Source organism: Grammomys surdaster, unplaced genomic scaffold (genome assembly GCF_004785775.1).
Source record: "Grammomys surdaster isolate TR1022 unplaced genomic scaffold, NIH_TR_1.0 1164, whole genome shotgun sequence".
Lineage (NCBI taxonomy): Eukaryota > Metazoa > Chordata > Mammalia > Rodentia > Muridae > Grammomys > Grammomys surdaster.
The window spans coordinates 6449254-6474883 of NW_021605583.1; the positions used below are offsets into that span (position 1 = coordinate 6449254).

General features: G+C 44.7%; 1 protein-coding gene across 2 annotated transcripts in view; it reads left to right on the top strand.

The window, feature by feature from the left end:
• Cbl (Cbl proto-oncogene) overlaps positions 1-25630 on the top strand; it is an 88815-nt gene that overhangs the window by 50713 nt on the left and 12472 nt on the right. For both annotated transcript variants that reach the window (XM_028783680.1, XM_028783682.1), the window contains 10 exons: positions 8523-8669; positions 11998-12154; positions 14004-14125; positions 14761-14898; positions 16506-16593; positions 17112-17243; positions 17869-18072; positions 21960-22091; positions 22179-22556; positions 24493-24587. In XM_028783680.1, coding sequence (XP_028639513.1) covers positions 8523-8669; positions 11998-12154; positions 14004-14125; positions 14761-14898; positions 16506-16593; positions 17112-17243; positions 17869-18072; positions 21960-22091; positions 22179-22556; positions 24493-24587 — 1593 coding nt within the window. The remainder of the gene's footprint in view (positions 1-8522; positions 8670-11997; positions 12155-14003; positions 14126-14760; positions 14899-16505; positions 16594-17111; positions 17244-17868; positions 18073-21959; positions 22092-22178; positions 22557-24492; positions 24588-25630) is intronic.

The window sequence follows — 25630 nt, forward strand, 5'->3', positions numbered from 1 at the left end:
GGGCCCTGGGGCAACTGGTTAATTGGCAGGAGGTACTTTGAACAACGTGTGAGATCTCTTTTGGGCTGGATGTCCTGCAAGCTCCCTGAACACTGCTGCAAACTCCTTTAATACCCTTTACCTGCGCCCCATTGGTCCCAAGAAAGCATCTCTTCTAAACAGCAGTTCCCAATTGGCTGGCATTGTGTACACCAGCTATTCTTAAGAGGTCTCTCAGGCAGTCCTCAATTAGGACTTCCTGCAGGAGATGCTTTTAGGCTGCACAGCCCCCAGTATTTACATAGAAGTGGCCCCACTGCTCCTGCTATATTTCCACCCCTTTGTTTTTAGGTTTTGACAGCCCAGTGGGAGCTTGGGTGCCATTGCCTCCACATTGTTGACCCCACCTTGAAGGATTCCAAGTATACTAGACTATGTCTGTCTTGGGTTGTCCTGTCTCCCAGGATCTTACCTGTTACTACCTGCCCTCAAAAAGGTATCAAATCAGAGGCATGTCACACAAGGGGGAGATGAGAAACAGCCTACGTGGTGGCCTCATGGATCTCTGCCGTCCGTGCTTTGATCACTTCCATAGTGGGGCCACAATCAGGATTTTCGAGAACCATCAGCAGCTGGAGGGTCACCTTATTTATGGGGCACTGCCTGGAGATATGCTGTGCGAGACACTTAAACAAAATAATTACTCGTATGACAGTTCCTCCCATCGTAGCATAAGCAGCTATCCATGAGGGGTCAAACAGCCTCTTAATATTGTCCCACACTTTCCCCAAGAATCCAGCATCCAGGGAGAGCACAGATACCCTGGTTACATTGAGGTTGGCTATGTTCTCCTTTAATAGCACAGGATAGTTAAAGAATTTGTCTGACCAGGCACCTTTAAGATATCAAGCCAACTCTTGTCAGCTTCTTCAGTGGCTTTATGTGCCTGGTAAGGACTTAGGCAGATTGAGTGAAAACTGGGGTCGCATGCCAATAGAGACATGTCCCTACCAAGGGCCAACTTCTGCCAGTAAGTCAATCTGTTGTGAATTTAGTGCCTCCTGTGCCTGCAGCGTCTCAGCTGACTTAGAGACTACAGCATTGACAGTCTCTGCTGTAGTGGCTGTCAGGGTCAAGGCAACAGCAGCTGTTGTTGCCCCTGCAATGCCTGCAGTGATAGCCGGAATGATGGCAGCTGCAATACCAAAATCCCTCTTTCCCTGGTGTAGGGGTTGTAAGTGAGTCTGAGCCAGAGTGACAGCATGGAAGTGGATGGCATTTACCACAGACATCCAAATAGGCTGATTCCCTTACCAGGATAGCTAGCCTGTGTTGAACACTCCATCCAGCAGGTGGTCAGGAGACATTTCTCGTTAAAGCAGTCAAGGCTATCTCTGACAGTGTCAGTAAGTAGGAACAAGAAGGGAAGTAGGACACAGACTGGGGTGGCTTTCCAGCCAGCCAGACTGCCAATGGTCATACCACAGGGGTTGCCCCAGTCCACATTTTTGCCGACCTGTTTATGTGGAAATATGTCCCATTAAAGAGATGGCCAACTTTTAGGAGAGTAAGGGGGTGTAAATCAAGATCATTAGAGGAACTACATGAATCCCATTTGCTCATAATGGAGTCCCTATAGGGAGTGATACTGGAAGCATCATGTGAGTTGAACCTCCACATGCCAAGTGTGACGTTAGATGACAATAGTAGGTAGTCCCGGGCAAATTTTATACCCAGTGTAGGCTGGCAGTGCTCCCAAGGGATAGGAAATCCCATGAAAGTGGGTACTTGAGGGATCCTTGGACAGCAAGGCAGCAGTGGATGTGACACGCTTGGGGGATCCTTTGGGGGATTTGTAATCAGTAAGGGAACATGAAGTTCCACGAGTAACATGGGGCCCTAAGTTCGATTACCATGAAAGTCCCCTGTGGTCATATTGTGTAACACGATACAAAGGCTGACAGAGGGGACATTGGTCGTAAAGCAGAGTGTTCCCTCCGTTGGCCAGCGGCCTTCTAATCGTTGTATAGTAGTGACCAAGTCCACGAAGGGCAAACCCAGATTCACATTGGAAGAGAAAAGGACAGGGTAGGCTGGGGAGTTAACTGCCATAAGCAAAAGAATGGAGGACAGGGGCACCAAAGCCCAGAGCTCACTGGCCCTCCCAGGCTGAAGAAAAATTAATAAAAACAGGATGTACATGTGTCTCTCAGTCCTGGTCTTCTGGCTCCTTCATTGCCCGTGTATGGCCAGTAAGCATGTCAAAAGTAACGTTAAGGTTATATTCCAAATTAATCCTAGCCTGATTCTCAGCCAAGTCATGATATGCAGACCTCCAATTAAGCAACACAGTGGGGTTAAGCACTGCCTTAAGGAGATTAGACCAACCGTAATAGTTCTGGAAGTGCATGGCCCATTGCTTCAATACTTGTTCAAAATAAGGAGAATCTGGGCCAGAATCATTAGCAGCTTTTCTGATTAGTAACAAGTCTGCCAGAGGAGTGGAAATCCAGGGCCTAAGTCGTCGCATCAGGGCCAAGATTGACAGGGAAAGCCTCATAATATACCTGAAGAGAATGAGGCCCCGGGGAGAGGCAGACCAGTACAAGGGACAGGGATCACAGGAGCGACCACCACAGGAGTGACTGCTGGAGGTAGAGTCCCCCTAAATCACGCCAGGGGTAAGCTGGGGGTACCTCCAGTGGGGCAGGAACAGAAGGGCCAGTGAGTGAGGAACCTGGGACAGCGGTGCTAGAGGATGGCTTGGAGCCTGAGGGCTGGAGCAGAGGCACCCTCCTCCTTATTGCTGAAATCAACCTGTTTGCCTGGAGAAAGTGCGACAGGGCCAGTAATGGGAAGGTGAATATTAGCCAGTGTTTGTTATGGCCCGCCACCGCTTCCTCTGGGGAAGAATTCTTCCGCCTGGCGATGACTACAAGGAGGATGGGGACAAAGAACAAAGGAAGGGGTAATCCCAGACTGTAGCTTGCGATTGCAGGCAAGGAAGAGAACAGGCATCCAGAGGTCGGGGCCCAAATAGCAGCCTCCTCCCAAAATTGATCCAGGTCGTGAGACCACGAGTAACTAGAAGGGTTTTCAGGGCCCTAATATGGGGTTCCTTGATGGTAGAGGGGAGGGAACCCATGATGATGAGCACAAAGGAAACAAAAGATGAACAGATATGACAAATATGACCGAAGAGGCTACGAAAGTCACAGTGTGCTAAACAGGGGACTCCTTCAGTTAATTGTAGCTCAGAGGGCTTATGGCTGGACGGTGTACCCAGGATGGGGAAGGCTTCAGAAGCCGATCCCTGGAACCATTGCTTGGGAGACCAGCCCCTTTATCAGGTACTAGGATGAATCCAGACCTAAAGCGAAAATGAGCAGACAAAGTCAAAAATGATAGCCCCTGCACGCTCACCTAGACAAAGACAAACAAGAAAGAAAAGATGGCCGCAGGCTCCCCACACCACACTCACCGAAAGATAAACAAAAAGATGGCTGCCGCTCGCTAACCCTCGGACCAAACCACGACAAAAGTGAGGTCACTGGGATGGACAGACAGAAAAGACAATGAAGACACAGAAATGAGGTCCATGCACTCACCTTCGAGGGACCCACAACATAAAACACTAAGGGGCTAACTCACCGAAGAAGCAACCGAAGAGGGCACAACAGCAGCGCCGTGAGAAGAGCAAATGAGGCCGAACCACGAGCAGTCCTAGCAGCAACAGCCAAAAAATGAGCCCCCAGAAAAGGAGGTTCACAAGCATCCTCAAAATGAGGACGATGAAGTAGTCCATCCACAATGCTGGGCGCCAGATGTTCCCTGTGCCCTACTTTACCTGCCTTTGGGGGTTGGAGGTGAGGTAGGGCTGAGTCAATAACACAGACTTCTTGAACAGGTGAAGAATGCTGCCAGCTCATCTGACCGCTCCTCCTGCGCCTCCATTGGTCCCAAGAAAGCATCTCTTTTAAATAGCAGTTTCTGATTGGCTGGCTTTGTCTGCACCAGCAATCCTTGCCTCTCAGTCTCCTGCAGTAGATACTTTTACAGCTGGAGGGAGGGGGCAGTGTTTACATAGACCCTACCGTTCCTACTAAATTTTTTGAAGATTTATTTTTTTTATGAGTACAGTGTAGCTGTCTTTAGACACACCAGAAGAAGGCATCAAATCTCATTACGGATGGTTGTGAGCCACCATGTGGTTGTTGGGGATTGAACTCGGGACCTCTAGAACAGCAGTCAATGTTCTTAACTGCTGAGCCAACTCTGCAGCCCTAACTTTTTTAACCATTTTCTTACCTTCCACTTGTTTGAGATAGGGTCTCTCTGCTTCTGCTGGCCTGGAGCCTTTGAGGACTCTCTTGTCTCCATCCCCCATTGCCTTAGGAGCGGAGGACACTGAGGTTCTGAGATGACAAATAATCAACTAGGCTTGTCTTTTTTGTGGGTTCTGGGGTTTCAACCTCAGGTCCTTACTCTTACACAGAAAGTACGTTTATTGATGTCGCTTCAGGTCGTCAGACATCCAAGTGTAAGGCACTGGTGAGCTTTTGTGTTTCTTCTCCAGTCTTGGGAAGTTAAACAGCTTAGGTTCAGATTACTGTCCCACCTTCAACTTGAATGGAACAGTATATATCTACCTTTTTATAGATGGGACTATTTGTGCTTCCTTTGATCACATCAGATGTCAGACCCACCGAGGTTAAGTGACTGGCCAGGGACACTGCATGTTGACTGTTACTATAAATGTGACCGAGCAATTTGGAAATGTATCACTATCAAAGGAATTTCACAGAACTGCAACCTTGGCTCTGTCACGGCCACTTTCACTGCTTAGAGATGACCACATTGCTTCCTGTGGAGGCTCTTCCTCTCTCTTATGCTCATACTGCGGCCATCTTTTTCTTCTGGAAATTTATATCATTTCTGAGGATTGAGGCAGTTTTACTAACGAGAGAGTGTTGCTACTCATCTTTTACTGAAGGGGGGGGCAGGGTCTCACCCTGGCAGGCCTTAAATTCACAGAGATTTACCTGCTTGCCTGCTTGCCTCCGCTTATTCAATGTGGGGTTTTGTTTTGTTTTGTTTTGTTTTTCCCGAGACAGGGTTTCTCTGTGTAGCTCTGACTGTCCTGAAACTCACTCTGTAGACCAGGCTGGTCTGGAACTCAGAAATCTGCCTGCCTCTGCCTTCCAAGTGCTGGGATTAAAGGCGTACATGCTGGCCCAACATAGATACATTTTCTTTCATCATGGCCTTCTCTAAAGAGTGTTCACCCTGTTCCTTTGGGACAAACTTTACACTGAGCCTGGAGTTAAGTTGGTGACCAGCGAAGTCCCTGTCTCTGCGCTTCCCAGTGTACTCGTGTTAACTTTGTGTACCATCATGTCCAGTTTTTTACGTGGGCTCTGGGGATTTGAACTCATGTCCTCATGCTTACAAGACAGGTGGTTTTAACCTGCTGAGCCATCTCCCCAGACCCGAATTTTCACTTTCAAAGATCAAATAGGAACTGTAATTACCCATTTAATCCTTTAATGTACTTTTGTTTTATGAGCAAAGTCCCTTATTAGATGATATTATACACAATATGATTGTTACTTCAGATCTAAGTCAGGCAGACTAGAAATAATGTTGGGTTTTTTGGTTGTTTTTTTTTTGATGTTATTTGTTTGCTTTTAATTTTATTTTGTTTTGGTTTGAGACAGGTTCTTACTTTGTAGCTTTGGTTGGCCTAGAACTTGCTATATAGATCAGACTGGCCTCAAATTCATAGAACTCTGTGAGAGTTCTGTCTCCCTAGTGCTGAGACAGATTAATCTTGACTTTTAAAAGGAGTCTTAGCTTGGTAGGTCTGTCACTAAAGCATTTGTGAGACTGAGGCATGATGGTTGCTGTGTATTTAAGACCTGCCTGGGTGGTGGCCTACGTCATTAATCCCTGGCAGAGGCAGGTAGAGATCTCTGTGAGTTCAAGGACAGCTTGGTCTACGTAGTGAGTTTCAGGATAGCTAGGGCTAATGAAAAGACCAGTTTCTGTTACATAGTGAATATCTGGCCGGCCGGCCAGGAAAGACCTTGTCTCACAACCACAACCCTCCTCTGCCAACAATGATTGACACTTGGCTGGGTATGTGTGTAGCTCAGGAGCAGGAGGCTCCCTGTGCAGGCCCCAGGCCCTGGCTGAATCCCCAGCACTGAGCACTGATGAAGCAAAACTGCCTCTGAGCTTAGAGTCAGCAGTTGATCATGGGCAGGTTCTGAGAAGTGAAGGGGTGAGGAAGTGGAGGGCTGTGGAGGCCGTGTGCAGTTCCTAAGATGTGGACGGTTAGAGTTAAAAGAGGGACAGAAGGGCCTTCCTAATTCTGCTACAGAAAAACTGTGCCGCTCGTAGCTGTTGAGAGTCTGCAACAAAAAGTTCCGTCTTCAGCATATGACAGAAGATGAAGTGATTGTGTTCTCTGTTGGTCTGAAGAAGATAGAGTGTGGGAACTGCTAACCTCTGACAGGACTTGGACTAGTACTGCATACCTAGCAGTGTGCCCAGATAAGCTGTCATGCTTCATTGCTCTGTTTCCGGGTTAGATTCTGCTAAAAATAACACTGCATACACTGAACCACAAGTCCAAAAGCAAGTGTCGCTCAGCAAAATTCCAGATCAGAACTCTTAGAAAACTCTGACCCATGGGTTTCTAGAGACGTACTGTTTGCTCTTGAGAAGTTTGTTTGTGGTATACATCTGGTGGTTTTTAAGAAATGTCTGCTGACTTGGAGGAGAGGGGCTGCATTTTTGAGTAGGAAAATGTCTTAAATTGATTTTGAGTAAGTATTTTAGTCAGCACTTTGAACTAATCTTCAGGTAGCTGGTGCCATTACATCCTTGTTGTGGTCGATAGCTTTCCCCATCTTGTGGCTTACTTCATAGATTTATAAAAGCTTTCTGTCCATTATTATTTTGGTATGCATTTTTGTTTCTGATTCTACACAGTACTATACCTGGTAGATTTTTAGTGGAAAAATAATTTGGAGAGCAGAAGATAGATACCAACTTGCTAAGAGTCTTTATGTTCCCTCAGGTTTAGCTTGAAGGTCACCATTTAGAGAGGCCTTTGAGACTTAACCACCTTAACCACCTTTGTTGAACATTTTTAAAAAATAAAATAAAATGAATTTGATAATGCTAGCATGCACTTTTAATCCCAGCATTCTGGAGGCAGAGGAAAGCAGATTTCTAAGGCCAGCCTGGTCTACAAAACAAGTTACAGGACATGCAGAGGGCTACACAGAGAAACCCTGGCTCAAGAATTTTTTGTTTTAAGTTTAATAAAAATGAAAATATCTTTAGAAATGTAAGATTGGATCTTCGTAGGACTAAAGTAGCAAAGAATTTGAATTAGAATAACAACACAATTCAAGGAGAATTGACAACATATTGTCTTCAAACTTGACAAAACAGATATGAGAGTAAGAAAATGGAAGAAGCCAAAATGTTTGAGTTTGTGGGACATAAGAGATGTATGTTGTCATTAAATACAGGGGCATGAAGAAAAAGCAGGTTAGAGAAGGAACAGTAACCCGATGGTTTGTTCAAGTGTTGTTGTTAGTGGTGGAGAAGTAAAGTGAACAGTTAAAAAGCTATCAAACCCCAAATAAGGGATTTATAGGGTGTGTGCGTGCCTGCGTGCATGCGTGCGTGCATGTGTGTGTGTGTACACACGTACGTACGCACGCACGCATATGCACCTGCCCACTGGCAGAGGCTAGAGACACTGGAATTACAGATGGTTGTAAACTGTCAGATGTGGGTGTTGGAGTATGTGCTCCTGACTGCTGAGCCATCTCTTCAGCCCTCTTCAAGATCGTGTTCAAAGTCGTGATGTCACAAAGAAAGAGAGGAGACTGTAGAGAATGAGAACTAGCAGGAAGCAAAGGCTTGGAAGTATCTCAGGGTTTGGATAATTTTTACAAAGTCTGTGGTGAATATTTAGTGAGTATTTGTTAGGTCTGTAGATTTAAGTGGTTATTATTGATAATGCTTTGATCTTGAATGAATTACCTAATATATTTTTTAATCTAAAGAACATTTCTGCAGAGCAGGAAATCCTACATGGATACTGCCTTTTTATTCTGATTGTGTGGTTGTGGCTGTCCAAAGTTTTTATGTTTGCTTGGTGCATCTTCTGTCTCCCTAAAAGTAAATCTGTCCCTGTTTGCTTAAGCGCAGATACTGACTGTGGTGCTTCTTCTTACGTGCTCTGTGACATTTGAATGGAGAGAGATGGAAGACGTTATTTTCATCTTTCATCTGTTGCTAGAGCAGAATAATCCTTGAAGCCCTCCCTGCTCTACATGAAGAGCAGGAGGTACTGTCAAAACATATTCCTCCTGCTCCTGGTTTGGAGTATTTCTGAATATTATTGACCAAAATAAATTTATTTTCATGTTCATGTTAGGTAACTTTGTATGGTAAATTCAGTGCACTAAAGAAATATCAGTAATGTTACATTTTAATTATTGTTCTTTGTTCATTTGTAGGCGAAACCTAACCAAATTATCCCTGATCTTCAGCCACATGCTGGCAGAACTGAAAGGAATCTTTCCCAGTGGACTCTTCCAAGGAGACACTTTCCGGATTACTAAAGCAGACGCTGCAGAATTTTGGAGAAAAGCTTTTGGGGAAAAGTAAGTCTCTAAATACCTGTCTGTGAAAAGCCAAAGCTCACATGAGGAGATATCTGTTTAGAATTTTAAATTATGAACTATTTAAAAGACAGTGGGTCAGCAAGGTGGCTCAGCAGGTAAAGTGCTTGCCACACAAACCCCAGCCCGTGTCAAGATGGAAGGAAAGAACTGACTCCACAGAGTTGACTCTGATATCTGCGTGTGCACCGTGGCATTTGCAGTCTGCACTCACACATAAATACACACCACCACCAACAGTAACAATATACTTTTTTTTTTTTTTTGGTTTTTCGAGACAGGGTTTCTCTGTGTAGTCCTGGCTGTCATGGAACTCACTCTGTAGACCAGGCTGGCCTTGAACTCAGAAATCTGCCTGCCTCTGCCTCCCAAGTGCTGGGATTAAAGGCATGCGCCACCACACCCAGCTTTTTAAAAAAAAATGTGGGGGCGGGGGCAGGGACGATGGTGCATGGCCGGGATCCCCGAATTTGGGAGGTGAAGGTAGGAATGTGAGATTAACTAGCCTAGCCTCAGCAACATCCCAACAAATAAATAAATAAAAATATTTAAAACATGGGAAAGTGCCAGATGATCATGGTGTACGCCTTTAATCCCAGCACTCAGGAGGCAGAGGCAGAGGACAGCCAGGCTACGCAGAGAGACTCTGTCTCAAAAAGACTGTAAAAACAGAACATGGACGGGCTTTGGGGAAGCTGTGCAGTATTGACTTCCTGGCTTTGCTAGGGACACTTGTTTCTCCCATCTCTTGAGACAGGGTTTCTCTGTGTAGCCCTGGCTGTCCTGGAACTTGCTCTGTAGACCAGGCTGGCTTTAAACAGAGATCCGCCTGCCTCTGCCTCACGAGTGCTGGGACCAAAGGTGTGCGCCACCGTGCCCAGCTTTCTCCAATCTTTTCATTTTAAACTCTTCATTGATTGTGAATTTCATGGCATATACCCCAGTCCACTCATCTTCCAGTCCCTTTGTTTCCTCCCTCCCTCCCCCTCCAAAAGAAAATCGATCTCATTGTGGGAGCTGCCGTGTGTGTCACAGTTCACACATCTTTCCTTGCAAGGGTTCGTTGGTCTGTTAACACTGGACCCTTACCACCCCCCCTCGGCTATCCTAGTGCTGCCCTGTGGTATGAAGCTCCTCCAGCTCTGGAGAGACAGGAGCGGGTGCCTTCATGTGCTCCAGAGTTTATAGGTGGGGTGGGTGTTGGGGTGGGCCATCTCAAAGCCCTGAACTTGGGTGGTAGCTGAGTTGGTCAGGCCTTCAGCTTCCCTGCACACATGCGCACCACTAGGCTAGCTCCCTCAGTGTTGCAGCTGGCATGGGGCAGGGTCAGCTCCCCCACCCCCACAGCATCATGAACAGCTCTCCTGAGCTACCCAGCCATGGTACTACCGCCAAGGAGAGATGTGGCTAGCTCTGCATAGTCCTTGGACATCAGCAGGGTCCCAGGTGACAACCGAGAGCAGGAATGTTTGCATGCTTTTGGTGGTAATACGAGCCAGAAACATTGACACAGACCCCTGCTGCTGTATGGCAGTGGACCCAGCCATGGCTGTCAGCATCAGCATGTGCTGGCACTTCACCATGGCCTCAGGTGGCAGGGCAGGCGGCAGGCTGTTCGTCTTCACCCCCAACCCCTCCACCTCACACCCTCCCAACCCCCTTGTCCCCAGTACAGCCTCTGTTTTTAGTGTTCAAGCCCTTCTGTTTCTCTCCCATCTTTCCACGACATGCTTGCACATCCGAGTGGCTCCAGCTGTGCGCTGGCCACATGGTGGGCAATCCTCTGGATGTCCTTCTGCTTTCTCTAATCTTTAAACAAATAAAACTTCAGTTTAGATACTCGGTGTTCTTTGAATATTCTTCCGTTTCTCTCCCTGTCTATTCTGTTAACGGGCATTTACATTATTGGTTTAATTTTTTTTTAACTATTTGTATATGTATGTGTTTATACCTGTGAGTGCATTGTCTTCAGAGGCCAGAAAGGGTTTCAGATCTCCTGGAGCTAGAGTTACAAGTTACAAGTGGTTGGTTGTGAGTTGCTATGAATTGAACTTGTGTCTGAGGGATGTTAACACTGAGCCACCTCTTTAGCCCTACATTTCAAATTATTTGCTCTTGCAAACAGTGAGCAGTGTCATACTTATTTTTGTAAGTTAGACTCTCTCCTTAATTACATAGCTAAGAATGTTATTGGTAAATTGTGGAGTTTTACCTGCCCCCTCCACACACACACTAAGTATTGCCTAATTGCTTTGTATGAGTTGATATTCCTCTTTTTTTGGTGTTTTACAAGACAAGGTTTCTCTTGTGTGTAGTCCTGGCTTGTCCTGGAACTTGCTCTGTAGAACAGGCTGGCCTGGAACTCACAGATTTGCCTGCTTCTGCCTCCCTAATGCTGGTAAGAGTTAGTAATAGTTCTATACAGCATTTGCCTAGACTCTAGGCCCTGAGTTCAGTCTCTAGCAGTGAAAAAAACAAAACAAAACTAATTATAACTAACTACTAATTATAAAAATGTTAGCATGGTAGTTCACACCTGTAACTCCAACACTTGGGAAGCAGAGACAGGAGGACGTTTGAGGCCAGGCGGCAACACAGAAGTTTCTGGCCAGCTTTTTTGTCCCTAAAAACCAAGGAAACAACAACAAAAAAAAAAGCACTAATGTCTGAGCTAAAATTATGAAGATTATACTCCTGGTCTGACATGCATAATGCCCTGGTTCAATTCCCAGCACCACAAAAATAAAAGTCTATTATACAAAATAAGGACTGGTGTGATTTTTCAAAGCTCAGTTAAATAGGGTGGCACACCTTAGTTCTAGCACTTGGGAGGCAGGGACAGCTGGATCTTTCTGACTTCTAGACTAGTCAAGCCTACATAGGGAGACCTGCTCTCTTAAGAAAAGTTTAGTGTAGTGGTCTGCACCTCTCCTCTCAGCATGGCGAAGCTGAGAAGGAGGATGGAAAGCGAAGGCTGACCAAGGTCTCCATGGGAAAACCATGGGAAAATAAGGCCTGAGCTCATCTCCCTTCTGTGCTTCTAGAACAGATGCTGTAGGAAGCTGAGGAAGGAATCAATATGTGATAGTTTTGGCCAGGAAATTGTAGAAAGCCATCTCTGTTACTCATTAAGACGTTAACAAACATCCTTTACTTCCTTCTTTCTGTTCTTAGTCTAAATATAATTTGGCTTCTGTGGGAGAATTGCTGTTACTATTGGGAGCTTAATGTGTCTTGCGTGCTGTTGTTTAATGATAGTAGTGTGTACAGTTGCCTGTTCTCACCGTGCCTTCTCACCCATCCCTACCAGGACGATAGTCCCTTGGAAGAGCTTTCGACAGGCCCTGCATGAAGTGCATCCCATCAGTTCTGGGCTGGAGGCCATGGCTCTGAAGTCCACTATTGATCTAACCTGCAATGATTATATTTCTGTTTTTGAATTTGATATTTTTACACGGCTGTTTCAGGTATGATTCTAAAGTCGTTGGCTAACCTGCTGCTATTTTTCTGAGGAGAAAAAAAGATAAAAGCTGAATATGGTGGCTTGCAATTATAATCCTACCACTTAGGGAGTTGAGGCAGGAAGATTGCTGAGTTCAAGGCCAGCCTAGGCTATAGAGTGAGTTAGAGGCAAGCTAACAGCACCTACTGTTCTTTCAGAGGACCCTGGTTCAGTTCCCATGGTGACTGTAAATAATTCTAGGTGATACAGTAGCCCTGTTCTACCTTGTGGGCATCCTACATACATGTACTATGCATACATACTTGTAGGCAAAATACTCCTACACATAAGATAAATTATATATATGTATATATGTGTGTATGTATCAATCATAACTCATTAGACATGATGGATGGCACATTTCCTGTAATAGAGTACATGGGAAGCTGAGGTAAGAGAGTAAATAAAAGGTCATGGCTAGCCTCAACCACAGGGTAAGTTCCAAGCCTAGCCACCAGATATGTGTCTGCATGTGTGCGTGTGTACACACACACACACACACACACACACACACACAGAGTAAGACATCTCAAACAAAACAAAATTTTAAATGGCTATATAATCTTTCTTCTTGTGTAGTTATGGTTGTACTTGAATATTCTTTCACATTGTTGTAATGTCACAGAACTGTCAGAAAGGGATATAGTTTATCCCTTCGGGGTAGGCAGGTGGTGGCAGAGATAGTCTATTAAGAACGGGGGGGGCCCCCGGGCGGGGGTAGAGACTGCCGTTGGGATGTAGTATATGAGAGAAGAATAAACAAAAGAAAGAGAAATGAAAATATAGAGGATCAAAAGTTTAATGCCAATTAAGAGAAACCAACCCAATCTTGGATATTTACATTTATGTAGTGGTCCTTTTTTTGAGGACCAAAATGGTTGAGAAGGTGACACGTGTTGAGAAGAGACCCTGTGCCCATGTTCTGGATAAAAGCCGTGTGTAAATATAAATGTCATCCAATAAAAGTTTGAGACATGCTTTCTTTTTTTTTTTTTTTTAATTTTTCGAGACAGGGTTTCTCTGTGTACCCCTGGCTGTCCTGGAACTCACTCTGTAGACCAGGCTGGCCTTGAACTCAGAAATCCGCCTGCCTCTGCCTCCAAGACATGCTTTTTAAAAAGAACAAAAAAGAAAAGAAAGGCAAGGAAGGCATTCCCCAGAGTGGAAGTGAGCCTGAAAGTTGGGGAAGGTCCTGGCCTCAAAGCCTATTCTTTTATTTCTTTGGTGCATGTTTCCAACTTGTTTTTCTGTTGTTCAACTCTTTCTTTTTTTTTTCCTGGAAACAAAATCGTATGTAGCCCAGGGTAGACTCAAGTTTGTTATGTAGCCAGTGTCAGCCTTGAACTTCTGATCTATCTGTTTCTACCTCTGGAGTGTTGGGATTACAATATGTACCACCATACCTGGCTCCCTGTTTCATTCTAGATTGTTAACCCTAAAATGCATTGGTACTTGAATGTGTGTGTGCCAGCTTGAATAACGATTCCTTCATTAAGGGCTTAATAATTTTATATATATATATATTTCTTTTTTTCTGGGTTTAATCATTATTTGACCTTAATACTGGTTAGAGTTCCTGGGCAAATTTTCTTGTGTATCAACTTCTCCCTATACAAGGCAGTTTGTATTCTTAGCTCTCCAAGTTTCTACTCTCCCAAATAGATTTGTCTTCCCATAGGATGTCAATAGAGACTTTGGGGACAAACCTGAATTTATAACTGAGAGTTGAAGTTTTTTCTTTTTGTTTTTCATTGTTCTAAGGCTGATTATATGTCTGAGCCAAATGGTCTGTGATTGATGTTTTCTTTCTTTAGCCCTGGTCCTCTCTGCTCAGAAATTGGAACAGCCTTGCTGTCACACACCCTGGTTACATGGCTTTCCTGACCTACGATGAAGTGAAAGCTCGGCTCCAGAAGTTCATCCACAAACCGGGCAGGTCAGTGCGTGAGGCAGAGAGGCTCTTCTGACTGGCTCTCATGACACCACTTAGAGTTGAAGGAACATCATTCTATTGGTTCCCCAGGTTCCCCAGTGGCCCAGATTTAGGGATAGGATTCATCTGTCAGAGGACATGACTTAATTAAATCCTGTGATTTAGTAAATGTTTTTAAGCCAATCTAGAATGGGTTTTTTTTTCTTGGTAGTCCCAGTGTACAGCTTAGAAGGCTGAAACAGGAAGGTGGTTTGAGACTACCCTGAAATATATCACAAAACCCTGTCTCTAAAGTTAGAACAGTGAGGGTTAAATGTCTTACTTCTGCTCTGGAATCATTAGAGGAGTTGATTTTTTTCAAAATTGGAGATTGAACCCATACCTGTAAGCATACTGCGTATTCATTCCCCCTAAGCTGTGCACCAGGCCCTTGAAAAGTCACTCTCAATTCTTTTCAAGTTAGCATACAAAGAAAAGAGTCTCGTTATTACAATTTTATGCATTGTTTTTATTCCTGTTCATCACCCCCTACCCCATAGCAGTTATTCTTAACGGTCTTTTTGATTTTTGTCTCTATCTTGCCTTCTATCGAATATCAGCATATATATATTGAAACTTCTGGTCATCTCTGTTCTCAGTTACATCTTCCGGCTGAGCTGTACTCGTTTGGGTCAGTGGGCTATTGGGTATGTTACTGCTGACGGGAACATTCTGCAAACAATCCCACACAATAAACCACTCTTCCAAGCGCTGATCGATGGCTTCAGGGAAGGCTTGTGAGTACCACTGCTTTCTGCCTTCTCTCAGAATCTAGGAGCTGGAGGACTTCACCGCCTCTTTGTTAATGGCTTCTATTGCCTCTTTCTCCTGCAGGTGAAACTTTAGGAATGTGGTAACATGCCACCTTGCTTTGGCCTTGAGGTTGAAGCAGCTTTGCTCGTTTGAGGGGGGGTTCTCTCAGTAAGAGATAGGCTTTCTTTGTGGTTTTAGTTATTATAACAAGTAAGCTTTACCTCTTTTTCCAAATAAACTTAGTTTTAAAGCCAAATTAGAATGAAAACCTATGCAAAGATGAAGACATTCTTCAGCTGCTTATTTAAGTAGTCAGTATAAGAGTGATTAGATGTTCCAATGAACAGCAAACCTCGGGGGGCCTTCAACCTAGTTTTAGTCTGGTTTAGCAGTTTTTCTTCAGGCCTTGGGCTTTTGTGATGTAGTCTAATATTTATGGCTAAGTTCTCACTCCTCAATTATCATTCCTGTGGGAATTACAAATTCATTTTCAATCAGTAAACACTGAAGATACCGCTGTGGGTTTCAGAAGAGGAGCTGTGATCTGAAGTGACTAGAATTGATTTTCTATTATGTATCGTCTCTACATTAACACTGGGGCAAAAAGACACGCTGCTGCTAATACTGGAGCAGTCTGGTGCTAGAAACTGCTTATAGACACCTCAGTGGCTTCCTTTGCTTCCTATTACAGCACTTGTAAATTGGTGTCGAATAAAGTTGTTAGTCAAACGCAAATGAAGGGCAGGCTGTGGTGGCATGCACCTACAATCCCAGCACTCCAAGAACTGGACTAAGAGGATCGTGAGTTTGAGGCCAGCCTAGGCTACATAATAAAGCCCTCCCTTAGTAATCAAAAACGGTATTTATGACTCGTGGCCATTAGTGGAAATAAGGTTGACAAACTGACTCATCTGCTAGTTGTTTTGATATAACCTGGAGGCCACACCCCAGTGATAGTTACTTAAGTTTTGTTTGAGATAGGATCTCACCATGTAGCACTGGCTGCCCTAAAACTCATGTGAACCTGACTGGCCTCCAGCTCAGAGACTTGCCTGCCTCTGCTTCCCAAGTGCTGGGATTAGAGGTGTGTGATACCACACCTGGCTTCTTCTTGTTTCTATTTGTGTGTATTTTTTGCCTGTATGCATGCCTAAATAGGCACCACTTGTGTGCCTATTATCTGAGGACACCAGAAGAGGGTGTCAGAATCCTGGACCTGGAATTACTGTTGTAAGGCTCCATTTGGGTGCTGGTAATCAAACTTGGATCCTCTGGGCTGTAGTGGCACAAACCTTTAATCCTAGCACATTGGAACTAAGGTCTCTTGAGTTTAAGGCCAGCCTGATCTACACAGTAAGTTCCAGGACAGCCAGGGCTACGTAGTGAGACCTGTCTTAAAATAAAAACAAAAACAAAGAAACAACAAAAAGTCCTCTGGAATAGCAGCCAGTGCTCTAACCAAAGAGCTATCTCTTCAGACCCTTGTTACTTGTTTTTCAAATGTGGTAGCTTTCTCGTGTCTGTTTTAGCTTGCACTGATAAATTAACCTAGTTGAAACCCCAAGGATGGTTTATATTTGTCTCTTTAAAGCTATTTGTTTCCTGATGGACGAAATCAAAATCCTGACCTGACAGGCTTATGTGAACCAACTCCTCAGGATCATATCAAAGTAACCCAGGTAGCTGCACTTTGTTTTCTAACTATGGGCTGCTGGAGCTAAGCTTTTGGATGTATTTGCAGAACTCAGTATATAGTGTAAGGAATTGCAGCTGGTAGATTTTAAACCATTGACTAGTGAATGAGCGTGCGTGCGTGCGTGTAGTATTGTGCTGCGTGTGCATGTGGAGGTGAGCATCAGGTGTCTGTTAGTCACTCTTCTCGGGCTATTTTGGAATGGCTCTTTTACTGAACCCGGAGCTGACTGATTGGCTTGGGTGGCTGGCGGTCAGGCCTCTGGGATCCCTTTGTCTCCGTCCCCTAGCAGTGGTGTTCCAGATGTGTATCACTACACCTGGCTCTGAGGTGGACGCTGGGGACCTGAACTCAGGTCCTCATGCTTACACAACAGGCAGTTTTTCTCCGGTCTGTGCCATGTCTTAAACACCTACTGTGGCATTTTAATTGACAGTTCTTGGTTTTCCGGTTGCTAGCATTTTGCCGATCATTCAACACATTCTCATTTTTCTTTCACCAAAGGAACAATATGAACTATATTGTGAAATGGGCTCCACATTTCAGCTCTGTAAGATATGTGCCGAGAATGATAAGGATGTGAAGATTGAGCCCTGTGGGCACCTCATGTGCACGTCCTGCCTCACGTCCTGGCAGGTATGGTACCCAACGCCGTGCTGCTTCCATGGGACCATTCTGAGAGTCAGTATTGTGTGGACTTTAGAGATAGAAAGGATGGAGTAAGGTTAGCTTTTTAAATCCCTTTCTCTTCTTGCTTGTGTTTCTCCCATTTTGTTTTTTTCAAGGTAGTGCCTCATTTAACCAAATCAGTTTTGGAAGATGACCTCAAATTCTTGTTTCTTCTGCTTTGATCTCCCAAACGATGGCATTGCGAGAGTGGGACATAGTGCCTGACTTGCTTCCTTTTCTCGATTTTTTTTTAAAGATTTATTTATTTTATTTATATTAGTATTCTGTATAAGAGTCTTTTAAGAGGGCATTATATCTCACTACAGATGGTTGTGAGCCACCATGTGGTTGCTGGGATTTGAACTCAGGACCTCTGGAAGAGCAGTCAGTGCTCATAACCGCTAAGCCATCTCTCCAGCCCCCTTTTCTAGCTCTTCTTCTGGGCGCTGAGGAATGACTCTGAGACATGCTAAGTACTCTCTAAGCTGTATCCTCACTGATGTACTTTAATTCCTGGGAACTGTATCTTCTAGTAGATAAGTATGTTAAGCCCTTTCAGAAGTATCTGTCACTGTCATCTGTTCTTCTGCAGGAATCAGAAGGTCAGGGCTGTCCTTTTTGCCGATGTGAAATCAAAGGTACTGAGCCCATCGTGGTGGATCCGTTTGACCCCAGAGGCAGTGGCAGTCTGTTACGGCAAGGAGCAGACGGTGCTCCTTCCCCAAATTACGACGATGATGATGATGAGCGAGCTGATGACTCTCTCTTCATGATGAAGGAGTTGGCGGGTGCCAAGGTAAGGGGGCGTTGGAGATACAGCTTGGTGTTAGAGTGACATCTTGTTCAGCATTTCTGTTACTGTGATAAAACATTAAACGTCCTAGAACTGGAGTTGCGGAAAGTTGTTAGCCACCATGTAGGTGCTGGGAATTGAACCTGGGTCTTCTGGAAGAACACGGCTCACCACTGAGCAAGTCTCTAGTCCTAGTAGCTTTCATCAGGAAGACAGTGTAGGTGCAGGTGAGACACTGTCTAGCACAGGGAGACAGTGGATGTTGTTTCAATGGTTGGGTATGTTTCTTCAATATTACATGTATTTGGTAAAAAGAAAGGAAGGTTTGGTGGCACATGCCCTTAATCCCAGCACTCCAGAGGCAGGTGGATCTGTGAGTTCCAGTTGAGCCTGCTCTACAGACTGAGTTCCAAGACAGCCAAGGCTACATAGAGAAACTCTGGATTTGGAACCTTGTAGAAATTACAAAACAAACGTCTTCATCTGTGTATTGATTGCCACTTGATTATCTCTGGTGGTTTGAATGAGAATGGCTTCCACAGCTCATGCATTTGAATTCTTGCTCCCTAGTTGGTGGAAGGATTGGGAGGTGGGGCCTTGTTAGAGGAGCTGTGTCTGCGAAGCCCAGTATCCTTCTCGGTTAGCTCTCTCTGCCTCCTGGCTGTGAGCTCTCAGTTACTGCTGCAGCACTCTGTCTGCTGCCATGTGCCCTGCCATGAAGGCCATGGACTCAAACCCTCTGGATCAGTGAGCCCCAAATGAAATGCTTTCTTTATGCGTTGTCACGGCAATAGAACAGTAACTAAGGTATCATCCCACGGTTCATTTAGTCTTAAGGATGTATAGTTTCAAGGCTTAAACACGTTGGTATATTGTGCAAGTCTGTCTGTGGGTTAAATTTGTAGCAGAACTGTGGGGCAAATGCTGTGGCATTTACACTTTATGAGAGCTGTGGTAATAACAGGTGTGGCGGTACAGACTTAGGAGGCTGAGGCAGAAGGACAGTGCCTCCTGCCCACATATACATATTTAAAAATCAATTCAGGCCAGTGTAAGCTACACTGAAAGGCTTTTTTAAAAAAATAAAACCTTGTTAGTACTGAGGAAAATAATTAAGGGGGGGTACACATAAGAATTCCACAAAGAGGCCGGGCGGTGGTGGCGCATGCCTTTAATCCCAGCACTTGGGAGGCAGAGGAAGGTGGATTTCTGAGTTCGAGAGTTCGAGGCTAGCCTGGTCTGCAGAGTGAGTTCCAGGATAGCCAGGGGTACACAGAGAAACCCTGTCTCGAAAAACCAAAAAAAAAAAAAAAAAAAGAATTCCACAAAGATAGTAGTATTTCAACTTCAACTTCATTTCTTCACTGAATGACAGATAGTGTTTTCTTATTTTATTCTTTGTAACTTTCAGTTTATTATGAATTAACTTTTAGAAGATACTAAAATCACACCATAGAGGTGTATAAAAGCACGGGCCTGTTCTTCACACTTTGGTGGCTGTCATTTGTTTTGTGTGTATGTGTGTGTGTGTGTATATTGAGCCCGATCGAGGCACTTGGCCTCTACCACTGAGCCCCATCATCGATTTGAGGTTTTTGGGTTTTTTTCTTAAATATATTTCTGTTGTATAAAGTGATGATTTGTTTTTTTCCACAACCTTTTTCTTGAAATAATTATTTTTCAAGTTTTCTAGAGAAATCAAATTGGCATCAAATCTGTCACTGCCGAGTAAAGAGTGCTCTCAGGCATCCCCTCAGGAGGCTGTGCCAACAGACCAATGCTGTAAACATGCTGGATGGTAGTAGTTAGTATATAACAGAGTGTTGTGATCTGAGGAAGTCATCTGTGCTTTCTCCGTCTGGACTGTCATTCTCTAAATGTCTGCTTTTCTGTCAGCCTGAGGCTTGCTTTCCCCGTCCCCTCCTGGGACATGCATCTCCTCTTTTCAAAGGCTCGTTTCTTATATCCTATGCTTTTCTTTTTCCATTTTTGAGGAAAATACGTCCTTAAAAGACATTTCCAGGTGTCTGGGGAGATGGCTCAGTGGTTAAGAGCATGTGCTACTCTTCTAGAAGAAGACCCAGGTTTGATTCCCAGTATCCTTGTTAGGTGTCACAGCCACCCGGGACTCCAGTTCCTGGGGTCCAACTCCTCTGACCACTTTATGGTTACCTGCATTCACATACAGATGTCTCCATACAGACGCATAGACATATTAAAAACAGCAAAAATAAATCTTTTAAAAATCTCTATAAAAAGGTGAAGCTGTAACTTTTTTTGGGCCTTTGATGTCATAACATTTTTATTCAGACCTTTGGCATGCTGGCTAAATTTATGCCAGCTTGACACAAACCACAGTCATTTGAAAGGAGGGAACCTTGATTGAGAAAATGCCTCAGTAGATCAGGCGAGGGTCACCCTGTGGGGCATTTGGTGATTGATGTGAGGGCCCAGCCCAGTGTAAGTGGAACCATCCTTGGGCTGGTGGTACTAGGTTCTATAAGAGAGCAGGTTGAACTAGCCTTGTGGAATAAGCCAGTAAGCTGCCATCCTCCACGGCCTCTGCTTCATCTAACCCTGCCTCCAGGTTCCTATCCTCTCCTAACTTCCTTCAGTGATGAACAGTGTTGTGGAAGTATAAGCTGAATAAACCCTTTTCTTCCCCATGTTTGGTTTTCCTGGCATTTCTTCACAGTGATAGTAACCTTAACTAGAACAAGTGTCTAGTTCTAGGATTCTAGTTACAAACATTCAGCTCAGGGAGCTGGAGAGGTGCTCAGTGCTTTAAGGACCCTTGGTGCTCTTCCAAAGGATCTTAGTTCAGTGCGCAGTGTCCTTGTGAAGTGGCTTACAACCAACTACACTCTATTTCAGAAGGATCCAGTACCATGCTCTGTCCTCTGTGGCCACCTGCACTCGGTCGGCATCCATTCACACAGACAGACAGACAGACAGACAGCCTCTCTCTCTCTCTCTCTCTCTCTCTCTCTCTCTCTCTCTCTCTCTCTCTCTCTCTCTCTCTCGCACACACACATACACACACACACACAAAATGAAAAAAAAAAAAGAAATAAAATTTTTTTCAGCTTATCTCTAAGTCACAAGAGCTTCATGGACTTCTGGGTCCAAGGCTTTGCTCTTTCATGACCTTGCTGCTCTTGCTGTGAACCCTGGTGCTTACTTTTCTTGTTCTTTATCCAGTTTCCATGTTTGCCCTACCCTTGGTTTCTTAGAAAAGTGAAGGGTGTCACAGTGCCCAGCTTAAGAGGCTGATTATTAAAGTCAGCTTTGGATTGATGATAGGACAAAGGAGAAGCTGTAGCTTTGATGGGCTCAGAGGAAGTCAAGTGCTGGACTAGACACCAGTGGCTACAGATAATATATAGCTGTTGTCCTTAAGTGTGATTTATCTATATTATTTGTGTATGTATTTTTGTGCATGGTTGTATGTGGGTGGGTGGGGGGTGGGTGCCATGGCACTGCTGTAGTGTTAGAAGACAGTTTTGTAGAGTCAGTTCTCTCCTTCCACCGTCACATGTGCTCCAGGGCTTGAGCTCAGGTTACCAGGCTTGCAGAGCAAGCACGTTTACCTAGCTTCAATCTGGACAGTATCCTTTTTTTCGCCAAAGAAGAAGAGATAGAGTATTATAGTAATTTTAAAAATTGTAAGGTGGGCTCTTTACTGTAGAACTGCCTTTCTAAATGAATCTGCCAATAATCTCTGTGATTGAGAGCGGTGATTACATAGTCCAGGGTTTCAAAACTACTGTTTTTAGAGATCTGTAGGACCCAGCACCTATGATCACATAGTATCTGCTGTCTGTAACTTTAGGAATAAGAGATACTCTTCCCTAAACAAGAGTAACCCATTAAGGTCTCATCGGTTCTAGGTGGAAAGGCCTTCCTCTCCATTCTCCATGGCCCCTCAAGCTTCTCTTCCTCCAGTGCCACCAAGACTTGACCTTCTACAGCAGCGAGCACCTGTTCCTGCCAGCACTTCAGTTCTGGGGACTTCTTCCAAGGTAAAGCACTAACCATTTCTGCCCTTTGCTGAGCCTCTGTTGTGTACTCGTGGTTCTGATTGGCTTGTTTCTGTCTTGTTTTCATAGGCTGCTTCTGGCTCCCTTCATAAGGACAAACCATTGCCAATACCTCCCACACTTCGAGATCTTCCACCACCACCGCCTCCAGACCGGCCTTACTCTGTTGGGGCAGAAACAAGGCCTCAGAGACGCCCCCTGCCTTGTACACCAGGCGACTGTCCATCTAGAGACAAACTGCCCCCTGTCCCCTCTAGCCGCCCAGGGGATTCATGGTTGTCCAGGCCAATCCCTAAAGTACCAGTAGCTACTCCAAACCCTGGTGATCCTTGGAATGGGAGAGAATTAACCAATCGGCACTCGCTTCCATTCTCATTGCCCTCACAAATGGAACCCAGAGCAGATGTCCCTAGGCTTGGAAGCACATTTAGTCTGGATACCTCCATGGTGAGTCCTAAATTTTAAACCATTTAGCCTAGTAGTATCTGTGGGCAGTATTTTATAGTCCGAAGTGTTTGGTTAGACTGGGCATGATGGTACACACCCTTCTTCCCAGCACTTGGGAGGCAGATGCAATTGGATTTCTGAGTTCAACGCACCCTGGTCTACAAAGTGAGTTCTAGGACAGCCAGGGCTGCAGAGAAACCCTGTCTTGGGGGTGGGGGTGTTGGCATGCATGGTTTTGGTCTGTATCCTAGGCTAGCTTCAAATTCTTGATCTTTTTGCCTTTGCTTCCTGAGTAACTGAGATTACAAGTATGCACTATTGTGCCTGGTTTTGGGTCACAATTACTTGATAGGTTTTATATAGAGGTCAGAGATAGCATTAATCCCTAACCCATGAGAAGTATGTAAATTAAGGGCTGATGGGAAGGCTCAGTGTGCCGGGTGGTGGTAGCGCACGCCTTTAATCCCAGCACTTGGGAGGCAGAGGCAGGCGGATCTCTGAGTTCGAGGCCAGCCTGGTCTACAGAGTGAGTTCCAGGACAGCCAGGGCTACACAGAGAAACCCTGTCTTGGGGAAAAACAAAACAAAACAAAACAAAACAGAGAAGGCTCAGTGTAAAGACATCTCCATCTCAGTTTGATCCCTGGAATGTGGTAGAAGGAAGTGAATTTGGAAGGAGGTCTGCTTAAGGAATACCTCAAGCCAGACTGTGATCCTGTACTGTAGTCCTCGTACTTGGGAGGCAGAGGTAGATGAAGCTCTTGAGTTCAAGACCAGCCTTGTCTATGTAATAAGTTCTAGGCCAGTTACAGTTACCCAATTAAACTCTGTTTCAGAGACAGAGACAGAGAGACAGAGAGAGAGAGAGAGACAGAGAGAGACAGAGACAGAGAGAGACAGAGAGAGAGAGAAAGAGAGAGAGAGAGAAGGGGAGGGAGGGGAGAAAGAAAAGAGAAGTAAGGAAACACCCAAGAGCTGACACTAGCTCAGTAGGTAAAGACACTCGGTGGTGACCCCGTTGACGCAAGTGTGATTCCTCTGGACCCATGGAATGAAAGGAGAGAAGAGAGTCCTGGAAGTGTGACTTTCACACATACATATACACACTCAATAAATACTTTTTGTCTTTGGGTTTTTGTTTGTTTTAAGAGACTAGGGGGCTAGAGAGGCGGCTCAGCAGTTAAGAACACTTGCTGCTCCTGCAGAGGACCTGGGTTCGATTCCAGCACCCACATGGTGTCCTACACCTCCCTGTAACTCCAGTTCTTGGAGATCCAGTGCCCTTTTCTGGCCCCTCTGTCTGGTACCAGTGATGATGAGGTGGGGGTGTTTTAGCAGAAGGGACTAGCTGGGTGACTGGATCCTTTGGAGAGCATGAAAAGGATCCAGTACGGCTTCGAGACAGGCATCAGGTGAAAGAGAGGCGTGCTCTCATAAACTGATGGTGTGGACCTAGTTAACAGACACCAGTCTGATGGGTGAATTGACAAGGAAGTTGGAAAGCTGAGGAGGAATACAGTTAAAGGCTGTAATGACACTCAGATGGCCATTTGTTGGTTCCACAGAAGAGATCAAGACGTTTGAGTGGCACCTAATGATGTAGTATTGAGGAAGAATGACCATTTTGACTTTAGGTATAGATTTATTGATGATAGAAGTGGTATTTCTGTGGAAAACTTACTTTGTCTCATCGTGTTTAGAATTAGAATGAAGAAGATATTTCCTAGCTTTTCCTTTCTAACTCTCCCACCTGATATTATTTGAGAATCAGAATCCTTAAACAACAATTCTGTCAGAGTTGCTAATCCTTAGATTTTGAGGTCCGCGTTTATGTTAATTACTGTGATTTTTTTTTTTCTAGTAAGTTCAGTAAGAGGAGACACTCAGCTGTAGGTGGGAAACAGAAGTTCTTTTCAGACCTTTTCTTACTTTGCAGAATATGAATAGCAGTCCAGTAGCAGGTCCAGAGAGTGAGCACCCCAAAATCAAGCCTTCCTCATCCGCAAATGCCATTTACTCTCTGGCTGCCAGGTAAGCGTACTGCATCTGGATTTCATTCTCTGCAGTGCTTATTTTTTTCTTTCTTTCTTTTTCATAAGACAAAATCTTCCTAGGCAGACTCTGATGGCCTCAAACTCACACCGGGTTTAGAATGGTGAACCTGGTGTGGTTGGTGCATACCTATACCCTACACAAGAGGGATTAAGACAGTAAAACAGTTACAAGTTTACAAGCTAGCAAAACTTATCAAAACAAATAAGAGGGCTCGATTGTTCAGATATTTGCTGTTCTTCCAGAGGACTTGAGTTAGAGTCCCAGCACCCAGATGGAGCAACACAGTCATCTGTAACTTTAGCTCTGGGCATCTAATGCCTCTGGTCTCCTTGAGCACCTGCAGTCATGTACACATGCCCATTTGCAGACTTTCATATATTTCATGTTTCCTTATAACTGAAGTCAATACAAATCTTAAAAGCCACCTCACAAGTCTCCTACTTGGGGTGCTGTGATTTCAGTGTTTTGTCGTGCTTTCTTTTCATTTTTTCTTCTTTATACATGTATGTAGGTCAACTTTGCTGAGTCTTATCATTTTTGTTAATCTCTTTGGTTTTTCGAGACAGAGTTTCTCTGTGTAGCCCTGGCTGTCCTGGAACTCACTCTGTAGACCAGGCTGGCCTCGAACTCAGAAATCCGCCTGCCTCTGCCTCCCAAGTGCTGGCATTAAAGGTGTGCGCCACCACTGCCCGGCTTTGTTAATCTTTTTAATGAATCAATTTGTTTTTCTTATATTTCTATGGCAAATGCCCTTAGTCTTAGCACCTGGAAGGCAGAAAAGGCTAGATCTCTAAGTTTGAAGCCATCCTAGTCTACATAGTGAGTTCCAGGACAGCTAAGACTACAGAGTGAGACCCTGTCTCAAAAAAAAAACCAAACACCAGTGGGACACAGTGGGACCTAAAGAGCTAACTCCAGGACAGCTGAGGCTACACGGAGTCACCCTTTCTTGGGAAAACCAACCGACCAAACAGAACAAAAATGTATACTGTTCTCATAGAAAATATTATGTGAATACA